This window comes from Nothobranchius furzeri, chromosome 2 (genome assembly GCF_043380555.1).
Source record: "Nothobranchius furzeri strain GRZ-AD chromosome 2, NfurGRZ-RIMD1, whole genome shotgun sequence".
NCBI lineage: Eukaryota > Metazoa > Chordata > Actinopteri > Cyprinodontiformes > Nothobranchiidae > Nothobranchius > Nothobranchius furzeri.
The window spans coordinates 82,749,307-82,769,757 of NC_091742.1; the positions used below are offsets into that span (position 1 = coordinate 82,749,307).

The 20,451-nt window shown below is 41.7% G+C and overlaps 2 protein-coding genes across 6 annotated transcripts in view; one reads left to right on the plus strand and one right to left on the minus strand.

The window, feature by feature from the left end:
- tdrd7b (tudor domain containing 7 b) overlaps positions 1-15,115 on the plus strand; it is a 42,763-nt gene extending 27,648 nt beyond the window's left edge. For 4 of the 5 annotated variants that reach the window (XM_015946276.3, XM_054747412.2, XM_015946277.3 and 1 more), the window contains 15 exons: positions 991-1,199; positions 1,870-2,235; positions 2,305-2,606; positions 2,673-2,868; positions 2,944-3,055; positions 3,127-3,329; positions 3,397-3,531; positions 4,674-4,757; positions 4,853-4,987; positions 5,064-5,174; positions 5,257-5,405; positions 5,482-5,714; positions 5,809-5,992; positions 6,066-6,226; positions 12,149-15,115. In XM_015946276.3, coding sequence (XP_015801762.1) covers positions 991-1,199; positions 1,870-2,235; positions 2,305-2,606; positions 2,673-2,868; positions 2,944-3,055; positions 3,127-3,329; positions 3,397-3,531; positions 4,674-4,757; positions 4,853-4,987; positions 5,064-5,174; positions 5,257-5,405; positions 5,482-5,714; positions 5,809-5,992; positions 6,066-6,226; positions 12,149-12,369 — 2,801 coding nt within the window. In that variant the 3' untranslated portion in view covers positions 12,370-15,115. Of the gene's footprint in view, positions 1-990; positions 1,200-1,869; positions 2,236-2,304; positions 2,607-2,672; positions 2,869-2,943; positions 3,056-3,126; positions 3,330-3,396; positions 3,532-4,673; positions 4,758-4,852; positions 4,988-5,063; positions 5,175-5,256; positions 5,406-5,481; positions 5,715-5,808; positions 5,993-6,065; positions 6,227-7,207; positions 8,005-12,148 lie in introns of those variants that run through there. The other variant, XM_054747413.2, reaches the window with a different exon arrangement.
- A 183-nt stretch (positions 15,116-15,298) lies between these two features.
- Positions 15,299-20,217, minus strand: LOC107376883 (calcium-binding protein 2). The gene is made up of 8 exons (XM_054747416.2): positions 19,205-20,217; positions 19,051-19,113; positions 18,818-18,968; positions 18,330-18,360; positions 16,847-16,990; positions 16,236-16,345; positions 15,497-15,644; positions 15,299-15,423 (listed from the first exon to the last, which is right to left on the minus strand). The coding sequence occupies exons 2-8, from the start codon at positions 19,110-19,112 to the stop codon at positions 15,395-15,397; spliced, it is 675 nt and encodes a 224-aa protein (XP_054603391.1). The 5' UTR covers position 19,113; positions 19,205-20,217; the 3' UTR covers positions 15,299-15,394.
- Between the last annotated feature and the right edge of the window lie 234 nt (positions 20,218-20,451).

The window sequence follows — 20,451 nt, forward strand, 5'->3', positions numbered from 1 at the left end:
TCACGTTGCCCATTATGATCGATGGAAGAGATGGTTTGAATTTCCTCTTTCTCTGTCTCCGTTTTGCTCCCGCTCTGCATCCACGCTTCTAGCGTTTTAGCTCATTTGGGATTTGTGGCTTCAGTTGAGGTATTATTTCAGCCTTCCCAATGTTAATCAGCTGCTCCCGATTGTAAACCAGCTTGTTGCCATGGTTACGCATCATAACAAATGCTCAAAAAGTGAAAAAAAGCTAAAATATAGCAGTAAAAATCCTCCAAGCTTCACAGCACCAGAAACAGAAAAGTAAAGTGTCCAAAAAAAATACAGTTTTTCTTGAGAAACTAGAAGAAAAAATGCCCAAGAAAAGGCAAAACTTACATATAATCAACAGAGCTACTCCAACATGCAGCCACCCAGAGCAGCGCAGTTCCGGATCCGGATTCATAGTTTAAATTAATGTAAAGATTTTTTCCATAAATATTTTAAAATAAAAATTAGACATATTTTTGTGAGTAATAGAAATTTGTCAAAGTCTAACAGAGTACCTTAAATAAATTCATGTGAATATAAAAAAAATGAAAGTAAATATTGTAGTGCAAGGAGCACGACTTCACGGATTCACAGCAAGAAACGAGTTCATTTAACCAAGAGGCCAAGCTCCCAAATGGCTCCAGGAGCTCATCCAGGAAGTTATAAAAAACCATCCAGTGTTTATGAGCTCAATGTGCAAAAACTAGTCTGTAATACTGGGAGAACATCATAAAGCAGAGTCCCGAAGCACAAAAGACCTGTTTCCATTTACTACAGTTCATCCTTATAGTTCAAAGTTTCTCCAGAAATGTACAAATGCCTTTTTCCAGCAACCATTCCTCATTATTCCTTTAATCAGATCCCAAAACATGTCATATCTTTGTTTGCACTTTAAAAATGCAAAGTATAACTTTTCCAGATATGAGAAGCTATAAACAGCCTTAACATGTGTGTGAATAATGGCTTTTTGTCGTCCAGCACCATTGAATCTCAATGAGAGCATTGCATCAGAAAAAGGAAAGCCCTATAACCCACAGCAGGTCCAGGGTCGCATCAAGGAGATCTTAGGAAAGTACAGCAATGGCTTCTGGGTATCCAAGCTGCCTCAGATCTACAGAGAGCTTTACAAACAGGACCTGCCTTCAGAGACCCTCAGAGACCTGGAGACCTGGACTCACATATGCGCTGTAAGCACTCATTCCGATAATACGGTCTCATTTTCAGGCTTCACATAAATACGTATGTAAAATTAAACATATGTCGTTAATGTAAAAGTGTAAGAAACACCATCAGGTTCAGAAACATTATAGAGAAGCAATAAGTTCTTAAATTATGTTTTTGGTGCACTTTAAATGGGATGTTTTAATAATAATGACCAGCAACTTCAACTTTTTACGTTCACATAACAGGATGTATGGGAGTGAAGAGTGCCTGAGCAGAACTGTGATTTCTCTCATCTGCAGGGTAGCTAGGGACAGTTAGTACTGGTCTGGTTTTAGGTCTAATTTATGTTTGAGTCGCTAGAGTGTCATCTGCAGAAAAATGGTATTTCTGTATGAGATGGCTAAGAAGACTCAAGTATGAGAATGGAAGGGGGACAAAGACAAGACCTTGCAGTACACCACAAATTTGAAGATCTTTTGGGGGTAAATTATTATTAAATGTGACGATAATGGTTCTGTTTGATAATTATGAACGTGTAAAACATATATTATGATGATGCATTCAATACCAAATAGGAAATTATTTTAACAATAGTATCGAGAAGATCTATTTTCAATGAAATTTAAATCATTAAAAATGTTCAAATTTCTTTCTTCGGACAAGTGAACCAATTCAAACTGTTTTTTTTTCTAGGTGGAGAAAACTTGCAGCAGCAGCCCTTCTGAGCTGCTCCTCTACCCCGCCAAGGAACACCCCACCTCACTGAGCCCGTCACCCTTCCTCAACTCTGACCTCATCACCTCCGCTCCAGCTACAAACCCTGGTCCAGATAAACCTTCCCCCCAACAGAGACGCCCCAGTACTCCTCTGACTCGCTCCGGTTCCCAATCTCCTCAGTCTCCTCCTTGCTCTTCCTCCTCCTCCTCCTCCCCCAGCCCCTCTTCCTCCCCTGCCAGCCTAAGCCCAGACCTGAAGCAGAAACTGGAGAAGCTGCTGATGAAGTACTCCAATGGTTTGTGGGCCCACGCACTGCCCAAGCTCTGCCAGGACACCTACAAGGTCAGCAACATTGTCACAGGTGACCTTCTCCCTCGCTGCATTCTGTGACTCTTTATTTATTTATTTAAGACCAAACTACCTGGACACGTCCTGGAGAACCTTGACCTCCTCTCTGACATATGCACCATCGACTACCCGGTGCCTGACAACCCCAAGAGGGCCATCCTGTACAGGCGGAGCAGCGCCGGAGGTGGAGAGGACGAGAACTGTAACAGAAGGAGCTCCTCTGCCAGTGATGAGGAGCTGAGACTGAGGAAGGAGGTGGAGAGGAGGCTCAGTAATTATGCGGTGCCTTCTCTGCAGATCCCCAAAGAGGAGTACCCGTCTGTGCTGGTGATCGAGGCCCCCAACACCAACGGAGTTCTACTCAGGTGGGACTGGAGGTGAGGTTTTGATTTGACCAACCGGAACGTCCTCACGGTCTCCTTCTCCTCCAGGTACATTGGTGAGGGCTACTCTCTGGCGCAGGAGGCCATGGAGGATGAGATGAGGGCGTTTTATGGCTCGGACCAAAACCGCCCAACTACTGTGTCGTCTCCATCCTCGGGCCAGCTGGTTGCAGTCAGAGCAGAGGAGGAGGAGGAGGAGATCCTGAGAGGGCAGGTCTGCGAGGTCACGCCTGATAAAGTTAAGGTAAGCAGTCAAAAACGGGAAATGATCAAAGTGAACTGAAAAAAGTGTCGGTCATGGTTGTTGCTGGTTCTGTAGGTGTACTACGTGGACCATGGCTTCTCAGAGGTGGTCAACAGAGCCAAAGTGTTTGAACTGCATGAGAAGTTTTTCAAGCTGCCTTTCCAGGCAACCAAGTGTAAGCTGGCAGGTGAGTCGCTGAGTGGTGAGCATAAACGGGAAGAGAAAAGAACCAAAGAGCAGGTTCCTGCATCTGTCCAGGCCTGGAACCGTTCTGTCAGGAACCCGCTGTGCTGAAGAAGTTTGAGACCATGGCCACAGGAAGAATCCTCTTGGCCGAGGTCTTAAAACGAGACGAGACTCCACTGGTGGTGCTGTACGACACGTCTCAGGACGACGACCTGAACATCAACGCTGCCTGCATTAAAGCTTTGCAGGACAAGACGCTAGCAAGTCCGCTGCAGGTACAGGTGTGTGTGTGAGGTGGGACACAGATGAGGTCACAGCAGCTAAACCTCTGCTCTTCTTCAGGTGAACAGCGCTTACATGAACGTGACGGTCAGCAGCGTCTGCTCAGACGGGACCATCTACTGTCAGCTCCCCACCAGAGGACTCTCAAAGCTGAACCAGATATTAGAAAGCATCGAGACGTACTTCCACACACAGGTGAGACAAAAACACACGCTGGATACTCTGCTGCTGTGCACCAGTGCTGTGGACAGATTGAGATTAGGTGGATTATCTGGAGTTAAGACATTAACGAGGCACTTAATCTTGTTAGCTGCACAGGAAGTGGTGCGTCGCTGCTGTTCTGCTTCATATCACTCTTTTATTTTTAAATGTTCTTTAAAGATCAAGCTACAGGTAAAGTATTATTTTAATTTCATATAAAATGTTGTCCAAAAACACTATTTGAAATGCCTATTGTGGGTATTTTTTTTACAATACATAACGACCCCTTAGTTTGAGTAAAAAGTGGCACTTTTTCAGCAAAGCTTCTAAAAATGCTTTTTTAAAAGTCTTAACCTCTGACGTAATGAGGGGGAGTTACGAGCTAGTCCTGCCTGAAGCTCACAGTGTGGTGAGTAGGTAGTTTCCAGGTAGAGGCGTTATCCAGTCAGTGTGTGTTCACTAGTTTTGGATTACGTTCATTTTTCTTAAGAAATTTTAAACTACTGTGTTTGTGGAGGATGTACAAACTCCAGCAGGTCCGGACATCGATTCCACGGGTTTCCAAATAAGAGAATGAACGGCACCATCTTCCGTTCCTGGTGCGTTTTTTATGCAGCTGAAAACACGTTTTGTTGTGGTGCACACTTCAGACCGGAGGATTGCAATCCCCGCGATGTGACGGGAGTTCAACACGCCTACAGAGCTCCATGGCGGAGTTAAAAAAAAAAACTTGCTGGCTCCTAGAGCCCAGATCAGCATCGTAGCCACCAGGTCAGAGAGGTCTGCGTGTTAAAATACATATTTTTCTCTGGATCAAGCTAACAGGACTCCCTCTGCCTGTGTCACGGTGGGTTTGGCAGAAAAACTCATTTTTCTCACAATAACAACTAAATTTTTATTTAGAACAAGTTCCTGTTGTGTTTCTCTAAGGAGGCTCTAACCTGCAATATGCTCTTTGAGGACATTTTCTAAATTTAAACCAGTGTCTCTCGGCAAACAGGAAGTATTTAGAGAAGTTCTCCTGGAATGAATCCCAACCTGAGGGACAGCTGGAGTAGAAATGTCCTTGATGTGATTGCAGGGATGAGGCTTCACCTTTTATTCTGTTAGACTCTAATGAAATCTACTTTGTTCAGGTGACATCAGAGTTCTTGGTTTCCAGACCTTTTTGTGGGAAAGGCTGTTTGGCTCGCTATAAAGGCAGATGGTCTCGTGTAGAGGTAAGACAGAGCTAGAAGCGTAAAGTGAATATTTAAACAGGACGGTTTTATGTTCTGTTTCAGAATAAAAGTTCTCCATGTGCTTCTGTATTCAGATCAGTAACTTGCACGGCAGCAGGGTGTTGGACATCCTGTTTATTGACGTGGGTGTTCAGGCTTCTGTGGAGGTGTTTGAGCTGAGAGAAATCCCGCCACAGTTCCTCCGGGAGCTGGCGGCCATCCCACCACAGGTCAAAGCCTTTCACTATTAAAGCAGTCAGGAGAAGCAGGAGACGAGTCTAACCTGAACTAACCGCCTGTGTTCAGGCTGTGAAGTGCTGTTTGGCTGACTTGGCTGTCAGCGTCGGATCCTGGACTCCAGAAGTTGTTCAGTGGCTTCGAGAGAAAGTGCTCAACACTACAGACTGTAGCATGAAGGTAGATTCTCCTAAACACACGTACAGCTACGGCCTCTTTTCCTCTTGTGTTCTTCCTCTGGACAGACCTCCTCTCTCTCCAGGTTGCCAAAGTGGATGAAACCAAGCGCTGCATCTACATCCACCTGTTCACAGATAAGAACTTCCACGACCCGGCCCGCAGCCTCAACCAGCAGATGGCCCAGTCCAACCTGTTCAAACAGCAACCAGACGTCATACTGACCAGCCACAGGTTCCTCATGCTCTTTCACCTCTTTTGACCAATCAGAAATAAACCGGCATTTAAATGTTGTCGTTTCATTTTACAGCCCAACCAAGATTACCACCAACCCTTTCTCCTCCAAGACCTCCAGCTCCAGTGACTCCACCAGCAGCAGCCCGACGTCAGCTTCTGTCCCAGCCAAGCTTCACCCCAGGAGGACTCTGGTGGGACCTGGAGGAGGAGGAAGGGGGAGCACACCCCCAGCAGACCCAGCACAAACATCATCATCACCTGCATCGTTTCTGCAGCTGCCTCCACTTATAGATTTACCTCCAGCAGGTAAGAATGATTTTATAGTTTTAGCACATACGGTATTATATCAAAATGCCAATGTTTCAGATAAAAAACTCTCTTTTCTCCCTTTTATCCTTAGGAAACAATATGGATGTGTTTGTGTCTCTGGCCTGCCACCCGGGGCACTTTGTGCTGCAGCCCTGGAGAGACATGTACAAGCTGGTGGTGCTAATGGGGGAGATGATCCTCTACTACAATAAGACTGAGGAGGAACCAGTCAGCATAGAGAAGAATCAGATTTATGCTGCTAAGATAGAGAACAAGTGAGTTAAAGGTAAAGGTTATGAACATTCTCACCTGCTGTAGTATAACGTCTCTTCTCCTTGTGCTCCTCAGCTGGCATCGTGTACTAGTGAAGGGCGTTCTGACCAATGGGTTGGTGTCTGTGTATGAGCTGGACTACGGTAAACACGAGCTGGTCAGCTGCAGCCGGCTCAAACCTCTGATCAAGGAGTTCAGACAGCTGCCGTTCCAGGGGATCCACGCTCAGCTGGCTGGTGAGTAGACCCCAGAACGTCCCTGAGAACAGGCTGACCTCAGATCAGTTCAACTCTAAACCAATAAGACTTACACTTCTATAGATCTATGGGTATCAGCTCATTTTATTTCTGGAGATCGTCTCAAGACCCCAAACATGGAGCTCCACAACCTCAGTGGGTCCCGGCCCCACCTTCAGGAAGCCTTGAGCTAAACCCGGGTTCTGCGCCAGACCCTCCACAATGGCTCCTAATAACTTTGGCAAGAAATGATTAAAAAATGAATAGATGTGTTTTTTAAATGCAGTTTTAAGCTGCTTTTAATGAAATAATCACAATGAGTGTCTGCTACAAACAAACACTAGAACCTTGTACACATGTAGTCGGGTTTTTGCAAAACTGAATATCTTCCTCGTCCATCCAGGAAAACGCTTGTCTCCACGCCACCTTGTTCTCAGTAAACACTCCAGTGCATTGTGAAGCATGCCAAGCCTGTAGGGGGCAATAGTTCCAGCCTTTGCCAAAAAACATTCCTTTGACTCTGATTAACAAGGTGGCGTCATCCTTTGCCTGTCGTCTACTACGCAGAGCAGTAACAGAGCTTGTAAAAACCAGTGTAAACACAGGTCACACTTGTGGCGTCAGTATTTTTGTCACGGGCAGTAATGTTACGAAACCTAAACGTGGCTATTTAAATCCACAAAGAAATGCTGACAATGGAGGATTGGCAGATCTTCTCTTTGTCAGAGTTTATAAAGAATTGTTTTTAGGGCAGTTTATCTCCACTTTCATGTGGATGACCGGCCAAACCGTAACAAAATGTCCTTCTTTATGTCTGCTAATCAGCCCCGTGTGTACGTGGTGTAAATGTACCAGTAATACCGTCTGTATACAACTATTTAAGTTACATTTTTGCTAATCAACATCAAAACATCCTGATTGTCATGGTCTGCATCCTGCGTCTCCCTCATGTGTCTCCTTGTGTTCTCCATCCCTCTCTAGGTTCTCCCTATGTGTCTCCTAGCGTCCTCATGTGTCTCCTTGTCTGCATCCCTCCTCATGAGCCTGATTGTGTTCCCCAGCCCACTCCAGGTTCTTCCCTTAGGTGTTCCCTCCAGGTTTCAGTGTCCCTGTTTGTCCCCAACCTCCCTCCAGACTTTTTAGGATTTTTTCTTTAGTCACCCTTTAACAGTAGTCTTCTGTTAAGTGTTTTTTCTAGTCGGCTTTCTCCCTCTAGGTCAATTTTGCTTCCTTCCCCATGTTTTATTTCTGGCCTCCTCCCCTGCTCCGTTGTACTCCTCTGTTAATTGGCCTCACCTGCGTACAATTCCCTAATCACCCAGTCTCTATGTATAAAACCCTGTCTGCGTCTCTATGTTGTGTTGGTCCATTGTTCATGTCAGTGTGGGTTTGTCCCCCCCCTCCTTCGTGGTTTTTCCCGGTCTCTAGGATTTTTTGGCTTTTGCTCCTGCTTGGATTTTATTTACCTTTTGTCATCCTAATAAAGGAATGTTTTCTTTCACATCCGCTCCTGCCTCATGTAGTTCTGGGTGTCTGCATATTCGGTCCTACTCCTCCAACCCACCTCGTGACGCTGATACTGTTCAGTTGTAAACATTGTGCTCCATCCCTGAGTTTGAAATCAGAAGTCGCTTCTTGATGCCACAGATATGTGATGATTTAGCTTGTTTCTTAATTTTACTGCAGAATAAGAGATTAAATTATTACAAAAACAGTTCAGTGTAGTTAAATTAGTCATTCAAATGATTCTAACATGCAGGTGTGTGTGTGTGTGTGTGTGTGTGTGTGTGTGTGTGTGTGTGTGTGTGTGTGTGTGTGTGTGTGTGTGTGTGTGTGTGTGTGTGTGTTTCACATATAGGACTGGATGAGACAGCATGGTTTCATCAAATCATGCGTCCTTTATCTTGGCTGAAGTAACGGCCCAGGAAAATAACTTATGTTTCATAAATAATGACGTCTCTGCAGTGTTTATGATAATATTTTATCTTTGGTCTGGGAGGTGTGACACATGTTAAAGTGTTACAAGAGGAGAAAAATGCATGAATTTAAAGTTCATGTTTGGAGACCAACCTTCACAGTTTGGAGGCTCACGCTGGTGAGGAGACACCATTAGTTCTAGTAACACCTGGGCTCCCAAGGTCTATTCTGACAGGATGGACGTTACGGGACCCTTGAGGATTACAGCTGGATGATTGGAGGATTATTTAGGAGGATTGGAATGAACAAACTGATTTCAGTGGTGAAGGGTTAAAGGTATTGACTCAGCATTAAAATTGTAGAAATGCAAAATAACTACACTTTACCATCTATATAAATATGTTCTGCATTCAGTTTTTCATTTTATTAAGGACTTTTGTCATAAATGATTACAGAAAATCCAAATCCTCTCCTCCAGACAGTGAAGAACTGTGTTTCGCATACGTCACTCCAGCACATAAAACAATCCACTCAATCCAAATGTGTTTCACACATTTGTCCTTTACCAGAATGTTTCATCTATCTTGTAATTTCCATTTTGTATTTTGTAATTTGTATTTTGTAATTTGAATTTCTTTTATTGTTGATTTATTCAATATATTTACATAAAACTGTACAATGTTCAGCGCTTTGGGCTTCCTGACAGGGTTGCGGAAGGCGCTTTATAAATAAAGCTTTGATTGATTGATTGATTGATTGATTGATTGATGGTAGCTGCTGATGCTAGTATTTTAAATCACTGTTATTTGTTTACTTTCATGCTCCTAATTATTATGTAAAATTGCGTTTACAGCTGCAGCAAAAGGTCTGAGCCATGTGTCCGTGTCCTACACGCACTTTTAAATAACAGGTCTGATCTAAAATAATAACCTTCATCTATAAAGCCATCTAGAACCGCACTCTAGACAAGTCCCGTTAGCATGACTGCAGCAAAACTGCTAACGGTGTTAGCTTCGGTAAGGAAAGAACAAGTCCTTTGGAAAGTTACCCCCCCCCCCCCCCCCCACACACACACACACACACACAGATATAATCTAGAAGATGATCTCTATATTTCAACATTAGATCCTCCATGGACCGGTAGAACCTCCGCGACATCCTGGATTAGTGCAAACAACAAATTGAGCTAAGGAGTTACTCCTGCATCAGGAAGATTAATTCTGGTAAATTGTCAGTTAAATATTTTCCAGAGTTACATCAATAAATACACACAGCAGTAAAACTGTAGATTACTGAACTATATTGGGACACATGATGGAGCTAAGACCAGCTGAAAACTTGTCAGCTTAGAGCTCCCATTTGAGCACAGGAATGACATATTTAAGAAAAGTAAACAAACTGTACCAATTTTGGTTCCGAAGATGAACAGAATCCTCCTCTATGTCCAAATCAGGTCGCAGGTCTTCTGAGTCGAACGGTCTAAAACATGTCTGCACCTCTGGTAGTGATATCTAGCTAGCGGGGTCGGAGTTCGATTGAACTTCTCCGGTAATCCGATATCTGTTCTCGTCGCTGTATCCCAGAGAAAAAACAAATCTGACCGACTAGTAGAAGCTTCAGAAGCTACATCTGATTGATGACACATTGTTCTCTGCTATAACGCTAAAGAAGAAACAGCGGAGTCAGGTGTTGTTTACTACAGCTGTTTCAGCAGAGCTCCATGTGAAACGTCACCAGCTGCCCAGGGCTTAGACCGGAAGTTAGTTTCTGTTTTTCCCACGCCAGTCACAAACATCAGATTTTCTTACAATTCCAGCCGTCAAAATCCAAAAACCTTTGTGAATAGGGTGTATATGGGGAGCATGAGTGGGTGTCCAGAAGGCATTTTTGTAAGTCTTAGGTTGTATGTGTATGTGTAAGCATAAGGGAGGGTGTGCGTGACTGTGTCTGTGTATGACTGTATATGTCAGGTGGGGTCTTTGACTCTTCCCCTCTCCTGGGGATGCTATACATCTTCGTCTCCCCTCCCCCTGCCACACCTGCCATGGAGTAGGGTGCCTTGGTCTGCCTGAGTGTTCGTGGCTCCCGGGTCAGGGGGTTTAAGATTTTTGGCATCTGCCTGATCAATCCCAATGGCTGCCTGGTGGGATCTGGATCGCTGGGCTCCTCTGCTGGGTCCCCGGTAGGTCTGGTCACCCCTGGGTCCCGGGTCGCTGGGTTCCGGGCTCGGCCGGCTAGGGGGTGGGAGGCTGCGGGCAGGCCTGTGGGCTTCCCACTGATATCTCCCGGGACTCTGCCGGCTGCTGGTTGTGGCCCCCCAGGGCAATCCTCTGCGCCTCTCGAGGGGGGGCTGGGGCTTTTCTGGTTGCAGTTTCCCTGGGTCCCTGTGCTCTGGGGCAACTACTGGATCTCTGGGATTTGGAGCTCCCTCCATCTCCTACACGTCTTTGGGGGGTGGATCTGTGGCCCCTCACACTCTCTATTGGACGCTCCTATAGAGAACCCTTACATATACAAGCGCGTGTACACACACAGGTGCTCACATGGTGCTCTTATAAGTATGGACTTAAACATTTTCAACACATGTCTTAAGGCTGTGGTTGGCACTTAATGCACTGTGATTTATTATTGTGTGATTGTTCCGTAAAAAATGTTGATTTTATATTTCTTCATCAAGTAGAAGCAGTGATAGCTTGCTCCTGTTGTATTGTTGTGTGTACCTTTTCTGCAGGTCTAGAAGCAGACTCTTGTTCATCATTGATTGTTTATTTTTGTGCAAACGAATTTTGCCTCTGGCCGACATCTTTAAATGAGTGAGTGAACCCGCTACCAAGGATGAACTCTGCTAACTTTAAAAATCAGCTCCTCTAAATAAGCATGAAGGTCAGAGAGGAGCGCTAGGATGGACACGAATAAAGGAACTGTAATGTAGAGGTAAAGTAGGGCAGGGCCAACGTTAGCAGCTGTCATACGGTCCATTTGAAATGTTTGACTTTCATTTAGCTTGTTATGTGACAGGTTAGAGCACAGTCTCATGTTAGAGTTTTGTCATGAGAACATTGAGATACTTCACATTCTGATGGCATCTAAAAATTAACTTTTTTTTTCAAAATAAAGAATAATTTTAATCACGATTGAAACGTATAATCCTAGAAAAACCTCGTCCAGTCAATGTGCACATTCTGTTCTCACTGATTGGATAGAAATCCTTCCATCAAACTGTGTGTGCGTGTGTGCGTGTGTGCGCGCGCACACACGAGCGTGTTGTGAACTGATGTGGTTTCGCACTGATGTAGCCATCTATACACTTGACAAAAATGTAACTAAGTAACTTTTACTTTAGTAGATTTTATTTATGATACTTTTTACTTTTACTTAAGTAAAAATTTAGGCAATTACTTTTACTTGTACTTGAGTGAAAATTATCAAAGTATTGGTACTCATACTTAAGTAGGAAATTTTGGTACTCTTTCCACCTCTGATAAATAGTCTTTTTACAACAGGTCATGTAGCAATTGCTGCGATAAATAAAGTTTGTTCAGGTTATTCTAAATAATATTGACTGATTTTCCAGATCATCATGAACATTAATTAAAGACAAAAATGTATTGAATAATCTATATTAATAGAATGGAAATGATATTTGTATCTTTGGTTGACTTTAATCATTTATTTATCAGCAAGTTTCATGAGAAAATAATTGAATAAAATGATACTAAGTTATTAACCTTTCAGCTCACCTAGATCTTATTAACTTGATTTATTATATTTATAATTTTTTTAAATTCCTAAAATAATTTAGTAGATATTTAATAATTTGTACTTATATGTTTCAGAAGGCTTTAAAGTGATTTTTGTACCACTGTAGAAATAATAAATGAAAACTACTTAATAACACATTGAACTATTCAAATGGTATTTTTTATTAAACCATTAATAATAAAAATAATTTGTCAATTATCGCTTTTATTTCAAAACCAACTTCATTGCTGCCTCTTTCCAAAGGAGTGAAGCAGAGTCAATGGTCAGAGGAGGCCTCCATCGTTTTCAGAAACCACGTGGAGAAGAAGCCTCTGGTGGCCCAGCTGGAGGCCGTGCAGGAAGCTTCCAACCCGTGGGACAGGAAGCTGACGGTCTTCCTGGTGGACACGTCGCAGGAAGAGCAGGACATCTGGATGCATGACATCATGGCCGAGTTTGCAGATGAGTCGAGCAACGAACTATAGACAATAAACTGCTGTGGAAACGAGCAACAGGAGAACCTAGGGGGTCTTAAGGTGGATTTAAAGAAGAAAGGATTTTAAAAATGTGAACACATAGATCAGTGAAAAAGACATTAAATTATAATTATTATAGGCTGCACATATCAACACACGGAAATCTGTATCAGTATGTTGAGATGAAGATGATATTTGTTACCAGCATAACTAAATAATACAAAGAAGCTATCCTAAACCATGTAGTGCAGCAACCTGCTGAAGTTGTGCATGTTTGAGTGTGTGAGACAGCCTGAAAACCAGTCCTGCTAAATGTGACTCCATGTGTCCTCACACTTCACATGCATTGGTTTACAGTCTGCTTTGAGCGATATGTCCAAATGTTTACAAAAGTTCAGCCAAACATTTCTTAATAGAGGAGGAGTTGGAATCTCAAAAAGCGATTTTAACAGGTAATTATGTGTAAATTCGTCAAAAATTAGCTCAGCCAAGATGAAACCCAAGGACTAATAATGAAGATTTATAGATTTGATTTGTTAATTTGCTTCAGTATGGTTTTGCTTGTGTTTGCATTAGTGGTTTTATCGGAACGCGTGGCTCTGCATGCAGGATGAACAGTTTAGTCTATTATATTTATTATTAAAATATTAAAGAATAAAGTGGAAGTTAGATCATGACCAGTTGTCAGCACAGTCTTTAATAAGAGTTCACTGCTTTTATGGTGGAGTTCTGTGGAAACCAGGGTTGTGTATTAGTAAGAATCTGGTGATACGATATATTGTATCATATCGTATCGCAGTACAGGGCAGGCGATACACTATATTGTGATACTAAAAGCCAGGTGATATTTTCAAATTTTAACACTGAAATTAAATGGAATATCAGACCAAACACTTACAAGACACATCCATTGTTGTCACAAGATCTAATCCGAATGGAGATGGTTAAAACTGCTGCCATCTAGTGGTTCGAGTTTGAATTGCACCACCCACAAGAAATGGTTAATGTTTGCTTGAAAATTTTCATTAAAGTCAATACACTGCTATAAAGATCAATTCAGTATCATAACATAAAATATCGCAATATTTCAGTGTGTCAATATTTTCTTACTTTCCTAGTGGAAACCGTATCTTACCTGTGGTAGATAGTTCTTTGGATAGCCTCAACTTGGAGAAATAGATTAGTTCTGATCAGACAAGTGACTCTGGGTTCAGTTTCAAATGCTCTTCAATCATGTTTAAACTGTCATATTTTTATAATGGTTTTTCTGGAGAGAATTGAGATGAAATTCCAACCAGAAACGCTACAGAAGCTAGCTAGCCTGACAGCTACATTTGAAATTATATTTATGTTTATGTTTATTCATTTAGCAGACGCTTTTGTCCAAAGCGACTTACAATTTATAACCTATAGGGCATGTTGTGATCTGTGGGGGAAACCGGAGTACCCGGAGGAAACCCACGCATGCATGGGGAGAACACGCAACTCCACGCAGAAAGGCCGCAGCCGAGTTTCGAACCTGCAGCCTTCGTGCTGTGAGGCAACAGTGCTAACCACTGCGCCACCATGCAGCCCGTATTTAAACAACCATTAAACATATAATGGTGTAATCATTTATAAACTAACATTTGTAAGATCTGCGATGAACATTTTAGGACTGCAGTTGTTTTAAAACAGAAGGAGCACTTTGTACCTGGCCCCACTGAGACTAGCCTTTAGCATGTCAGTCTATTTCTCTAGACTGAGGCTGATTAAAAAGCCATCAACAACTGGTAAAAATATTAACTGGTCATAATTTTACAACAGAAACATACATTCAGAAGATTTGAGCTATTCCTTCGACTTATCCGTGGGATTGTTATGTTTAAACCTGAACCTGATTTGTGTTATTAAAGCTGCTATAGCTAATTTGGAAAATAAGTTAACCTAAAACATTTTTTATGCCTCTTAATGCTAACAAAGTATAGCTATAAATATATTGTGGAGATAAAAAAATAAACAAACAAGAAAATTTGTCTGAAGCAACCACTGGACCATCCAGCTGTCAGTTTTGCTGAACCACCACACTTCCCTGGGTTCTCCATTCATTACGCACTCATGTATTTAGCAACAGAACACCACTGGTGTGAGAGGTTCCCAGCTCAATAATATCAGAGAAGGAGAAACAGCCGGCTGCTACCACTTCAACTTAAGGACAAACTACCAGAGTCCCCAAAAGAAAAACACCATTTGAAATCACAAACAACAAAAATGCTTGACCCTAGAAAACCGTGACTGGTGTTTAGCACTATCTCGTTTCCTTTGGTAACACTGGTTTTTGGTTCCGGTGGATGCAAGGGAAGATACCCGAGGGAAGGGGTGAGAGCTCCATGACAAAAACCTAGCTTGTTTGCAGATTCACTATAGCAGCTTTAATATCTTCCACTAATTCCTGTTTTCCAGCTATTTTGGAAGAGATCAAACTTTTGCACATCTTCCTGACTTGTATACAGATGATTTGCAGTTAAAATAACAGATTCAGAGAAAAGTGTGTAAAAATTCTAGATTTTTCTTGAATTGTTGCATTAAATGTGGGACTTGGTTGGGATTTGAAACTGAAATATGACAATTTTCTGGTTTGTAGAGCTGACAAGGCTCAAAGCTGCTTTATTAGACATTTTATTTATAATTAACTTATATTCTTTAGATTCATATAAACACAATATGACTCACATATTGTTATGACGTGGCTAATTAAACATGTTTTCTGAACAAAGTCTGATTTTTCCCTTTCTTAGAGCAGTTTCATCCCATTGTGTTGATGTAATAAGAGGCACAAGTGACTTTGAATTTCTTTATTAAAATAATTCTGTTAATTTACACAAAAAAAAGCAAAAGCTCATTCCTCTAGGCACACAAAATGATAACAGATGACCACATTTACTTTGCAAACTGACTAATGAATGAAAGCTACAGAAGTCTTCACTGAAGTTTGAGATCATTCTCTCTGGTAATCAGGAAACGATTGGTCCGTCTGTGCAGCTGTTTGCAACGGTCAGTGAATGGAGAGCATCATCACAAACTCTGAAATTCAGGAAGAACAGTCAAAGCCTGAGTCATCAGAAGAACGTGTTACGACACAAACGCAAACGCTCACCCTCAAAGTCGATGTTGCCGTCTGAGTTTATATCCAGCTCCTTCAGGATCTCCTCTAGCTCGCCCTTCTTCAGCTTCTCTCCCAGTAAAGACTTCAGTGCCTCCTTCATTTCATCTTGGTTTATTTTTCCATCTCCATCCATGTCAAACTTTAAGAAACACACACATTTGATGCCTTTTACTTGGCAGCCTTGATAAGTGAGATTTGTGTTTAGATCAATAAAAACCCTCTTGCTTATCCTCTTTTTCATTCGTTTAAAGTGATAATGTGCATTTTCCCTGGTGACAAGGGGCAGTACACTCCTAAATCATTGCAAGCAAGTGGTAATTTTGTGTTTGAGTAAGACCTTACCAACAGATGGCTTTTAAAGTGAAAATTTCCTGGGAGTGCAACCTCCAGCCAAATAACAAGCACATTAGACACATCATGTATAAAACCACAATGTTTATGAATGGTGAAAGTTTTGTAACCATTTGTTACAAATCACTAAATGTGTTTTGACCTCACAGGCTCATGTAGAAGAAAGCATGTTATCGAATGTGGCATCGCTCAGAGACTTGGGCCCGGTCCCATGTATTTTAGACCGGATTTTTTATGGTTATATGTTACAAAACCACCAATATATTTCAACAACTTTGTCTCATTTAAATCATTTTCAACATTTTGATGAATATTTCCAGAGATTAACGGTAAAAACTACACATAGTCTCTTTAAACAAAGTGTTGATATCTGACTGACCTGTAGAAAGGCCGACTGGAGCTCCTTTAGTCCCAGCATGTTGGTGGTCTCTCCCATCATCCTTGGCCCCATCAGTTCAATGAAGTCATCAAAGTCCATCAACCCGCCCACTGTGGGGAAGAAAATTAGCTTTGGTTCATTACATTTGTTGTAACTTTTGTCTTGTGTTGTGACTTTAGTGTTTAGGTTGTTGCTTTTATATTGTGTTGAACCTTCTGGGCCGCTGTACTTTAAAATTTGAAAACAAAAGCAGACGGGTGGCTAACATACAAAAATATATTGTAAAACAAACAAGGCCATCTTCAATTCCCACCAAAAGAACTGCTTCCTTCCTCTGATTGGTCAGCTGCAGGGGCACAACAAGGCTCCACCCACAGCTTCATGAGACTTCTGTTAAAACTAAAAGATTCAAGGAAGTAGCTGATGCCAAAATTACACCATGTTCTGAAATACAGTTTACCGTTTTGAAATAACATTTTCTTCAAGAAAATGAATAGTTAGAAATGGCATTATAATACATAAGACCGTAGACATGTAGTAGTGATTACGTGTTTACTAAATATGAGGCATGTAAAATGAGTATAACCAATAAAAGATGATAATAAGCTCACTTCTCATTTTGATTTGTTGCACGATTTCCAGCAGCTCCATCTCAGTGGGCATGTACCCCATCGTCCTCATGCACTCAGCCACATCTTTGTAGTTCAGGTAGCCGTCCTGGTCGTAGTCAAACTCTTTAAAGGCTTCCTGGAGCTCTGCAAGTTTTAAAACAGTTTAGAGTTAAGAATGAATCCTGTTAACCTAAACCCCATATTCCTTTTTTTCCCCCGTGTCTTGTCTGGCTGTGAAGCAAACAGAATTGATGTCTGAATGGTGGCGACAAGCCTTGGAGATTTACTCTCCAGTGAAGCATTATCCGTACCCACTGTCCATCCATCCATCCATCCATCCATTGTCTGAACCCGCTTGTCCATGTAGGGTCGCGAAGGGACTGGTGCCTACCTCCAGCGGTCAATGGGCAATCAGGCGGGGTACACCCTGGACAGAAAGGGCATCGCAGGGCAACACAGAGACACACAGGACAAACAACCATGCACACACACACACCTAGGGACAATTTAGACAGACCAATCAACCTAACAGTCATGCTTTTGGACTGTGGGAGGAAGCCGGAGTACCCGGAGAGAACCCACGCATGCACAGGGAGAACATGCAAACTCCATGCAGAAAGACCCCAGGCCGGGAAGCGAACCCATGACCTTCTTGCTGCAAGGCAACAGCTCTAACCACTGTACCACTGCACAGCCTCGTTCCCACTGTACGACACTAAAAGCTGCAAGAAACAACAATGAAAAGAGAAAAATGTGCCACCCTCTCCACTTCTATTGTTACACATCAAACCAAACTCCACCAAGCAGTAGTTGTTTGCGTCACTCCTTCCTTGGGTATATTTTCATTGGTCAATTGCAGACGGGAGCCATAGCTTTTCAAGAAGTGCTAGAAGACTGTTGAAGACTGAGTTTGGTTGTGAGAGTGCTCAATAAACTGTTGCTGGTGGTTAACCCTAACCCAACCACAGACGTGGAAATCACCATCACGTTCACGGTTTTTATCAGGAATCTGAAGGATTTGTCTTGGGTAGCCAAAACCCCACAGTGTGATCCAGGCGGCAACAACAACAAAATAAATGTAGTTTTAAATTCTAGGACTGTATTTTACCCAAGTCCTCAGCAGTCAGGTCCCTCGATCTTTTGCAGAAAGTCGATCTGTTACTGACTATTTTTGTGGAGAGAAGCGGTTTCTTTGCTGCCTTTCTTGATGCAAGGCCATCCTACAAAAGGCTTCTCCTCACAACATGCTGGAATTTATTCAAACTACCATCATAAAAAACTGGTGCAGCAGTCTCTGTGACAGTTAATATTTGCAACACCATTGACCATAGCTGCATGGCCAGCTATTAAGCTAAAATTCTATGAAAGTTGATGTAAACTTGTGAATGAAATCATTTTAAATTGTTGCACAACACATTTTGGATCACTGACAATTTGTTACAGATATGTTGATCTCATTTTGGAGCTTTAGAGTGAGACTCACCATCTATTTCAGCCTGAGCCAACTCTCTTTCCTAAGGAAACAGAAATAAAGCACACTTTACTTAATGCACAAAAGTAAACGTGACCCTGGCTATCACATGACAAATCACTTTTTATCAGATACGCACACATTTGTGCAGAGCAACAAAAGAACAAAGCGGGGATCTAATGGTGCTATTCAACCTTAACCAATGATGACATTAAGCTTTGACCTCTTTGGCCCCACTAGGCTTAGAGCCAGGAGCTCCAGGTAAACAAGGGAACAAGCTTCTACTGCCTCTGATGATTGACTTTTCAACCCTCTGACTTAAAGAGCAAAAATCGACCGTATTTACTACATGAACTGTCTAAAGTCCCAAATATGGCTAAATGTAACGTTTGGACCTAAATAGTTTCAAATCATTTAAAAATTAAAATCTAAATTCTTATACAAATTTTAGGGAGTGTTTCCAGAAGTGCCTATGACAGGATGTTGTGTGGGCTACTCACGGCTCCAAAAACACTTTCGAGGACGGAGGTGTAGACTTTGTTCATGCTCTCTGAGCTTTTCTTGGACTTCTTTGATGATTTCTTTGGTGTTTCAGAGACAGAACCTGATGGGGAGTTTGTAGTGGTGCTAGATTTACTGCCACCATCTTTGCTATAATAGAAAACCAAATGTTAAAAGAAAGACCCAGGCTAAAAGGACTTAAGCCACTAAAGGATGTTTGGCTTTAACAAACTTTTCTGATGAAGTCGAGTCGGCAGAGGTTGTAGAAGCGGTCCTCTCTCCTGCTTTAGGCATTCTGGAAATAAACCAAGACTCAGCGGGTGATCACAGACTCAAACTCTCATTCACCATCGGTGCTGATTCTGCAGCGACAGCAGGTAGCTTACCTTGTTCTCCGAAATGTTGAGAATCCAGCCAGAATCGATCAGAAAACAGATTTGAGCGCTCATGTCAGCTGCTCCTCCTCTTGCTCCTCCTGACCTCCCATCTTCAGATAGGCTTAACAGGTGATTACCTACTGAACATGCAGGCGGCAGTCAGAAAGCGCAACGTGGAGCTGCAGGTGTGCGACTGACCTGACCTCTGAGAGATCGCATTGTTCCTGCTTCAAGCTTTAAGCCAACCAGTGGAATTTGTATTACTTTTATATTTTTTGACACGATCACACAATAATTATATTTCCTTCTGCATCAGTCTCACATTGTTCAGTTCATGTTTGAGCTATAGTTTTATTTTCTTAGATATTTGCAGCCTTACATCTCAGAAGTTATGTTAATCCAACTTGTTTGTTTGTTTTGTTTGTTTTAATCTGATGTTGATATTTTCACCCTAATGAGGATCTTGCTGATTTTTATTAAAAGTCAAGTTTTGAATTGAAACATTTTAAAAGTAGTTATTTTCTTATTTATTTCATTATTACCTCATTGTGTTTTACAACCACAAGATGAGGTAGTGACCTTATTGTTTTATTTTGGATTGCCCTGTGTGTTACTGATGTAGTTGGATGCTTTTACAGTAAAGTTCAGTTCTGCTTTTATTTGATTCTCATATAAAAAGTCCAAAACAAATAAGTTGTGAGCTATAATCTTTGTGAATACAACAACAAAAACTTAAAATAAAAGTATAATTAAGTATAATAACAAAAGTGAAAACTTCGAGGCACAATTACAAACGTGACATCTACTTCCGATTCATCATGGCGCAGGTGTTATTTCGTGGTTTAATTAGACGTTTTAACCTCTAATCGTGCCTTTTTTTGGGTAATGTATTGAAAAACTATCAAACTGTTCTCTAATCACATCAAATGTATTGTAGAATGGTGTGTTTTATGGAGTAATGACCGATAATGTGATATATTTTTCAGAACTTCAAGAGCTAACGATGCTAGTTGTAGCCTCCACCACAAACCATACCGGTGAGTTACCTAAACAAGTTATAATATTTAGCTTGTTAATATTGTTACCATTTTGGTTTTTGTCATTTTTGAAAACGTGAATGTTTGACAAGTTGTCCAAATTATTAGGTTGGTGTTTGATAATTAACATGCTAGGTTTAACAGATTAGCTTACTAGTGTTACTAAAACTCTCCAAACAGAAAGCGTTGTTGGTATTTTAAATCTTTTTCAACACTGTT